The 8,917-nt window shown below is 37.0% G+C and overlaps 1 protein-coding gene and 1 pseudogene across 1 annotated transcript; one reads left to right on the top strand and one right to left on the bottom strand.

The window, feature by feature from the left end:
- Positions 1-5,719: 5,719 nt before the first annotated feature.
- LOC121244421 (probable aquaporin TIP3-2) lies at positions 5,720-7,250 on the bottom strand. Its single transcript, XM_041142485.1, has 3 exons — positions 6,833-7,250; positions 6,422-6,675; positions 5,720-6,326 (listed from the first exon to the last, which is right to left on the bottom strand). Exons 1-3 carry the CDS (start codon positions 6,960-6,962, stop codon positions 5,940-5,942), a joined length of 771 nt encoding a protein of 256 aa, XP_040998419.1. The 5' UTR covers positions 6,963-7,250; the 3' UTR covers positions 5,720-5,939.
- Positions 7,153-8,670, top strand: LOC121244231 (annotated as a pseudogene).
- Positions 8,671-8,917: the final 247 nt, after the last annotated feature.

The raw sequence follows: 8,917 nt of genomic DNA, 5'->3' as shown, positions 1-8,917 counted from the left end.
GCTTTTGCATACTCATATTGGATGGCGTACGAAATCTGAGTTTTGAATATCTATGGGCTAGGAAGTTAACTCAGATTGGAGGTATGGAAATTTGAAGATTATAAGAGATGATTTCATTTGTTTTTTTAAAGTTTTAGAATCCGGCAACATCTTGGAATATATTCTAGGATGTTTGAGGTCTTAGATGGTGTGGATTTTAAAAAGAAGATTTTGAAGAGAACTAAGGCTTTAGATTTTAATAAATGACTTTCTTTACACTTGGAGTTTTAGATCAGGTAGGCATACTTTGTTGACTATAGGTAAGGATCTTTTATAAGATGTAATGTTTATAGTTTTGAAGGTGCACATAAGTTCAATTGTATGATAACTTTGAGGTTCTACATACTATAACATATAAGGTTTTGGATATTGATTCGGTTTAGGAAGTAATTTCATATTTGATATATATATAGAAATTTGAGAACTGAGACATGATTATGGGAATATTTCAGGTTTGAGGTTCTGCAGACTAAAAACATTTAAGTTTGGATATCCGTGGTTTAGGAAGAAACTTCAGATTTGAGGTGTAGATTTGTAAAGAATAAGAATTGATATGTAGATATTTAAGGTTTTTTTAAATTTTGCAAACTTTATGATTGAGTGATGAGATTTTGAGGTTTAGTGAGTTTAGATCCAATAAGCTTACTTTGTGGACTATAAGAGATAATCTTTATAAGATTTAAGTTTTAGATTCTTGTGGTTTAGATTCTAAAGATGTACGGGAGTTTAGACCGATGTTGGGTTTACAATATTTGATGGTAGGAAGGATTATATGAGTTGGTTAAATATATGGCTAAGAATGGGTAAGACCATATGTCCAGTAGGTACAGTACCAGAAAAGTTTAAGGGTTTAATTTGAAATTATTACTTTTATTTAAATTGAATTTATTTCATTTTATTTGATTTTATTTTATTTGAATTGAAATTATGTTATTTATTTTATATTATTTTGTTTTATTTTATTTTGTTCAAAGTTGAAAAATGGGTTAAAGGTTAAGTTATGGCAGGAAGATGATACGACTGAAAATGTCATTATTAGGTATCAATATTTAGTGTAGTAGGCTTGAACTTTTATCGACTTGGTTTGCTTTTGAAATCTTGAGGCATGAAAGGAACGGCATGTCTGGGTGATCTCTTTGGGGCGTAGGATAATTGTGGTTTTAGATTTTGTGGAGATATGACACAAGGCTTTAGAATAGGAGGTTGTAAGTTCAACAAACTTTAAGGATAAATTTACGAGAATTTCACTAAAGGATTAAGGTTTGCAGACTTTAAGAAATGGTTTGTTATCTTTTAATATTTTAGATCTTGAAAGTTTCGGGAGTCGATTGTCTTATTATTGGATATAAGTTCATCGATCTTACCGATTTCGGAAAATGATTCTAATATAGTTTAAGGTTTTAGAATTACAGATTTGAAGGACTAATTTGTAATAAGTTTAAGTTTTTAATTCTGTAGGCTTAGTGTCCTAGCTTATTTTTTTGGATATTGATTAGTCTGTGATCATTAAATAGGGCTGATCAGAGTTGAGTTATTGATATAAGAATTTTCAAGGAGAATATTTCTTTGGGTATTGAAGGTATTGATTTAGTTCGTGTATTTCTATGAGGATTGAAAATTTGGTTTGAATTGGGGAAAATAATTGTTATTAGTTCGAGGTTTTAGTGGCAGGTTTTGGGATTTGATCCATATCAGATTTAAGGATAATAGTTGGTACAGATTCAGGAATGAATTCTTGGTGAGTTTGAGGAAAGTGTGTAATAGTTCATGGTTTTGGAGATCAAGCATTTCTCTACCAAAATGTGGTAAGAGTTTTCTGGTTAGTAATTATGGAGTCATCTTGTGCTCGATGGTGTTGTTTTTATGAGGACATAAATTTTATGCATGTGGTGAATTATTAGAGGGCACAGCAGGAGCATAATATTTTGGTTGTAATTAGGAGTTCAAATTTTGTGCTTATTTTGAGGAATTAGTAATGACTTGAATTCTTGAGACGATACTTGTAGTTGGAGTTTAATCACTCAGTTGTACCAATTATATTATTGATGATTCACTTTGGAAGTGGCCGTTAGTTTCCCAAGGGTAGAATACAATGAAGGTTTGGAAATTATATCGTAGGAATCGATTGAGGTTAGTATAGATTATCAAATAGAGATATTAATCATTGGGATTCTTTGGGTGTTGTATTAAGGCTCTTGTGGAAACAAATGAGATTTTGGATATCATAGACACCCTAGGAATACTGAACGTGATGTGCCATTGGAGGACTAATACGAATAGGATGGAATCGCCTATAGGAATAGACCTGAGAGAACATTACTCATACTTGTTGGGAGTTGTTGATTGTATGGTCTTTTCGAGTGTGTTTTGAGTTATATCTTGTATCCTGCGTTAAAGTGAAGTTTGACCATACAAATTTCGAGGACGAAATTTTTTTAAGGGGGGAGGATGTAACACCTCGTATTTTAGTGTATTTTAATGAAGGAATTATTTTTATTGATTCAGAATTTATTCTCTTATTTTAAAATTATTGGATTTTTAATTAGGCAATTTTTATGATTTTTAGTTTACGAAAATTATTTTTTTGAAGTGCTTTCTTTAGATTAATTACTGTGAGATTTAATTATTTCAATTTGACTTTACCATTACGTTTAAATTATTTTATTTAACTTATGGTTTTGAAATCGTTTCCGTTGGATCATTTTTGTTACCCAAGTTATGAGGATTGAACCTCATTTCTTTTCCCTCTATTTTTCTTTTCCTCCTTTTCTTTTCTTTCTTTTCTTTTTCCTCCTTATTTCTCCTTCGGTTTCCTCTCTCCCGCGCGCGAAGCCCAAGCCCCCCTCCCCCTCCCCGCTCGACCCAGCTCCTTCTCTCTCCCTCCGTCCGATTCTTCTTCCCCTCCCAGCGCCGCCGTGAGCCGACGGTGACCGACACCGCCCGGCCCACCGTCTTCCCCAGCCGCCGACTAAGCCACCCCTCCATTTCCAGCCCCAGCCGCGCCGCCGTTAGCCACCACGAGCCCATTGAAGCCGCGGCACCTCTTGTGCCGTTGCGCCGCCGTCGCACCACCATTGACCACTATTTCTTGACCACTTCATCCTCGACCTCCAAGCAACCCATTGGACCCAACCCCACCTCCGATCTGTCACCGGTGAAGCACATCCAACTCGATTTCCGTTTCGAATATTTTTGGCCTTAAGCCACCCTTTGCACCACCACCCACGGCCAACCATCACCACCACTAGCTTCACCGACATCCCTAGGCCCTACCCTATCAATCTTAGGTCATCGTTTGCACCCGTTGAAAAGTGAGTATCTGTGACCCACGGCCATAGTGTATTTTGCACTGTTCTGCAGTTGTTTTTCCACTTCTTGCGCCTCCGTGATCTTCCAAAAATTATTATATAGCACTGTAAGTATTTTCCAAAGAATTCTCGTGAATTTAATGTATTTTTGCACTAGCACATTACACTGTATTTAATTGCTGATTGGTTTTGCCGGACTGAGTCCGAGGAGTAACGGGGTTGATTGGATTGGGTGATGGAGTTGTTAGTATGATTGGTTTAGACTATGAGATTTGTTGGCTGTTCGGGTTTAAATATTGGTGTTTTGTGTATGACGTCGGTTGTGGTGGATATTGGTGATTTTAGGAAGTAATGATATATTTTGGGATTATGAAAGTTTTAAGTTTTGAGACATTTAAAATAGGTTATTTAAGAAGTTTAGGCTTAAATATCGAAATATGTGATCTATTGGAAACTTACAGAAATTACGTGATTATTTTTATAGGTGACGATTTATAGTCGACTCGACATTTTTGAGGAAATTTTTGGAAAAATTAAGTCGTCCAGATAAGCGGGGTTCCTATGCTAGATTTGCATAAAAAGAAATGAACTGAGGTTGGTTTGTAAAAATGTGCATGTTGTTTTAAAAAGAAAAAGTGAAAAACAACCTTAGTATATGTTTTGCATTCCCTCGTGAGATACGTATGAAAGAGAAAAGAAATGTTTTTGACATGAAATGTGTAGACGAGCAATATTTGACATGTTTCTGAAATATGCAAAAGAGCGAATATGATATCATTGAAATTTTTATGCATGTGATATGAAATGATTTGGATCTGTTTTTGATCAAATAGAAATGATATGAATATGTTTCGCACGTGTTTTGATACGATATGGATATGATAAAACTTTGGCATACTTATCTGTTCTGAATATGGTTCTGATATGATGATACTGTTCACGTGATATGGTTGGTACCACCATGATATGATATGAGTGCACCCACTTTGGAAACAAAGTGGTCTTTTTACGTGTTCTTTCATGTGTGCACACTCGGGGCTCCGAGATTGAAAAAAGGGAAGTTCACCACATGATACTACCTGGTTTGGCCACCGGGGATAGCACAACCCTACCACGGGGGTTAAACATGGTATATGATATGATATGATAAGATGAAAATGTTCAGTGATGTTATGCCAAAGTGTTTTTGAATATAAAATGGATTCTTAAATATGAATTGTTAATTTTGAGTATGAAAAGATTGAAAAGTCGCTCTGATTTTCTGATAACATGTTTTTATGAGATCTGCATATAAAAATAAAATATTTTTTTTCTACATATTGAACTTTCTGAAAAGGCTCATGTTTACATACTAGTATATGTTCTCTGCTTACTGAGTTGTTGATAACTCATCCCTTATCTCCACCATCTTTTTCAGATGATTTGAATGTTTCAGTTGAGGATCAAGGATATGGAGCATGGGTGAGAAGAGTTAGAATGATGGTTTAAGCATAGAAGATTTATATGGGTATTGAAAGTTTTCATTCAGTAATCTTGTTGGGTTCTGATGTTGTGATTTGTTGGAAGATTGATGTTTATATTAAGACTTTGTATTGTCTTAGAATAGTTATTCTGGAGTAAGTGATGTAAATATATGAGTATTTTGTGCGATAGAGAAAAATTAGAGTATGTACTATGTGGAAGATAAATTATTTTTAAGTGACATGAGTTAACTCTCCGGACCCTCAGGGACGGGACGTTACAACTTTCTTGTAAAAAAAGACACATTGGAATAGAGATATGATTGTGCAAAAAGTTTACCCTGGTTTACCAATTTACTCATACAAATGATATAGATAATGAGGTCTATAAAATCTTTTTTGTTAGTCTTTCAAGATCTTTGGCTAAATGTTTTAGGGTTATGCACGTTTAACATATCAACATCTGGTTGTTTTCATATCGACGCTTATACTGATCACATGATAAACATGATAAATAGTAGCTCGTTCTAAGAGGCTGAATACAGAGCCATAACTCGTTCTAATACAGAAGCTGAATACATGATAATAACTTGTTCTAATACAGAATAGCTCAACTACTAGTAAGTTTTGACATGGTTACAACATTGAATTCCCAACTCCTACTCTATTTATTCTATTCCTCTACTTATTTTGTGATAATCAAGCAGTCGTGCATATTGAGTGACATTTCTATTGATGTCCTTAATGTATTAGAAGTGTTAGATGGCATTTTTGTAATAAGTATAACACATAAAAGTATAATCGTTAATTTTGAGTTAAACTCATAATGTTATATGTGACATTAATATATAGGTTGTTTTAACAAAAGGAGCAACATACAGTGATGCACAATCTGAAACAAATGGAAGTGTCTGGGATCAAGATTGGCATTCTTATTAACAACTGACTTTTAAGTACAACACTTGCAGACATTAATTAATTAAAAAAACAAAAAAAGACATATTAGAAGGAAACAAAACATCTGAAAATTAAGGAAAAGCACATAGGTCTGAGAGTGTGAGATTGACAAACAAAAGCAAAAGGACCAAACATCATGCAATTCCTAATTATTACACAATACAAGAAAATTTATCTAGTAATCCTCAGGAGCCAAGGGCTGGTGGGTGTGATGAGGGACTTCTGTGGGTATAACCATGTACTCATACACAAGTCCAGCCAACCCACCTCCTAAAAGTGGACCAACCCAATATATCCATTGATTCCTCCATCTCCATCCAACCAAAGCTGGTCCAAATGCTCTTGCAGGGTTCATGGATGCTCCATCAAAAGGCGCACCAACCAGGATGTTCGCCCCAAGGATAAACCCAATTGCGAGAGGCGCAATCGTCCCCAAGCTACCGCGTTTGGGATCAATGGCAGTCGCATAAACTGTGTAAACCAGGCTGAATGTCATCACGATCTCCAATAGCAGCCCATGCAACTCCCCAACACCTGATGTTACGTACAACCCCACTGGTCTCTGACATGAACACACACATCAGATCAATAGTGATAAAAGTAGGTTAAGAAAGTACATTTTTGTAAATAGAAATTTGAAGGAAATTATTTACGTACCGTGTTATTGGTGGCAAGCCTGAGCAAGAGGGCTGCCACAACTGAACCCAAGAGCTGCGCAACCCAGTAGTAGACAGCAAGGAGAACTGAGATTCTTCCGCCAAGGAGGGTGCCGAAGGTGACCGCAGGATTCAGATGGCCGCCGGATATGTTCATGCTGGCTGACACGGCTGCAAAGAAGGAGAGTGCATGCGCAAGTGCGATGGCTACTAGCTCGGACGCTGTTGTACCAGCTGGTTCCTTGTAGATCTTGCCTGCCAAAACAGATCAAAGCACATGCGTCGTCACATACTACAGAGACCATATTCTAAGCTTAGGAATTTACAATGAAAAAGAAATTTGGAGTTTAGATGATGATGATGCTCTTGGTCGCAGACAGAGCATGCACGTGGAGATGGACATGATACGTACCAAGTGCAAGTAAAGAGCCTTCGCCAGCAAAGACAAAGATGAAAGTGGAAATGAATTCTGCCAAAGTTGCTCTGATGGAATCAGGGTGAGTGGCCTCTTCTGCCCTCCTGAACGCATACCTTCGAGGCATGGCAACAAGGAATTATTCTTATCCGTTTCTTAATCTTTTGCAGTTTTTGAAATCTTTCTTTCTTCAGTTACAGATATCAACTCGCGAGCAATCCAACTTTTTGCTGCAATAATTTCTGCTATTTCCTGCTGACGATTATATATGCTGTTCTAAACGTTAGCGAGCGATCGAGCTTGTTTACCAAATGAAAATGGGAAAGGATGGGGAAAAAGTAGATGAATATGAGGAACATGCAAGGTGGATGAGGGTCTTTGCATGGCTGAAAGGTGGAGGTTTGTGCTTAAATCAGCCAAATAGGGGTTGATAGTGTACGGACACTTGGATATATTCTGCAAGATGGGGTGACACGTACGTGTACATATTCGCCAAACATTGATTTCCCAAATTCGAAAATGGAACAGTATCTATTTCTTCACTTGAAAGTATTCGCCAGTACACCCGACTCCATCTTAATTCAGAAGTGAATATGTTTGGACACAGATTTCATGTCATCCTTGATTAATGAATATGCCGGGATTAGAGTTGTCTTTAGTTGGATTTTGGGTCATGGGACATGGTACTAGTAGGAAGGCACGTGTCTGGTGGGAGTCCCACCTATTTTAAATGAGTTGCGTAAGTGATGCGCACTCCTTTAGAAAAAGAGTGAAATCTATTATTAAAAAATTAATTTTTTAATGTGAGTCTCGTATTTACTTACTTTTTTTAAAAGAGGTGCAAAGCATTTGCACATTCTATAATTATAAAAATCATTTCTCATTTTAAATTTAAAGAAGAAATATTAAAAACACTTTGGGAGGTAATTGCTCGTCCACACGGTAGCCAAAGAGTACCCTCTGATCACTTGAGAGCTCGCATGTAAAGCGTATTGTGATCTCCAAAAGAGAACCTTGATCACGAGGGATCTTGACTTCCAAGTTTGGAAAGTGTACGTAATCTGATCTCCAAAAGTATCCAATCTCGGATAAAATTTGGGTGGGACTACGTGGGAGCTCGACGAACTCGGCAAAATGCTTCTAATTTAATAGAAGGCCGATACATGCACTGCAACGTAGCGAAATTAAAGAAGCCGACGTGAAATCAACAATCCAACAGCTGGCACCGACCTGGAAAGGCCGAATAGATATCATGCTCAACAGTACGGGGATTGCAAGCCCCCTGGGAAACATCACCAGTCTTGACATGGACCAAGTAAAGAGTCCGCTCTCATGGAGTTTTTATAAGGAATGAAACACAATGCACAAGGAATGATCAAAGGCCAAAATGGAGAGAGCATTCATTATATATGCACATCGAGCTCGGCGACCATCATGGGAGGCCTAGCCTGAAATGAGGCAAATCAATATTGGATTGATGAGAAGTCCTGCATGTGAGTTGGGTGCGCATGGAATGCGAGTGAACTGCATTTCCCCACGTGAGGTTCCTTCAGAGACGCTTGCCAGTAGGTTTAGAAAGGTCCTTGGCTGAGGAAGTTAAAGGGATTGTGGGTGAGACGGGGAGTTTATTGCGTGGGAGAAGTGCAAGCACAGAAGACGTGGCTCGAGCTGCACTTTTCCTGGCTAGTGGGGGATGCTGGATTCATCGCGGCAACATAAACTTGTTCTTGATGGAAGAGATACTTCTGTTAGCAATACCATCCAGATTCATACACCAATTCGAAGAAAAAGTAATGTTCCTCGTTATTTCAATTATCATCATCATCTCATCATGACATGATGTGACATTAGATAATTTGAAACTATTTATTATATTTCATTTGTGAGCATATCATGTAATGTCACATCATAAGATGATGAGAAAATGAATTATAAATATATTTACTCCATATATAATAGTACTTACTCTTCTTTACCACCTTTTATTACGTAATTAGAGACAAAAAGGCACAAATTTTATCCCATGCTATGAGCTTCTATCGTCTTCACCTACTAATTCTGACACAATAATTAAAGAGAAAA

Source organism: Juglans microcarpa x Juglans regia, chromosome 8S, assembly GCF_004785595.1.
Source record: "Juglans microcarpa x Juglans regia isolate MS1-56 chromosome 8S, Jm3101_v1.0, whole genome shotgun sequence".
Lineage (NCBI taxonomy): Eukaryota > Viridiplantae > Streptophyta > Magnoliopsida > Fagales > Juglandaceae > Juglans > Juglans microcarpa x Juglans regia.
The sequence above is the reverse complement of the archived record's forward strand: the minus strand, read 5'-3'. Positions and strand labels throughout refer to the sequence as shown.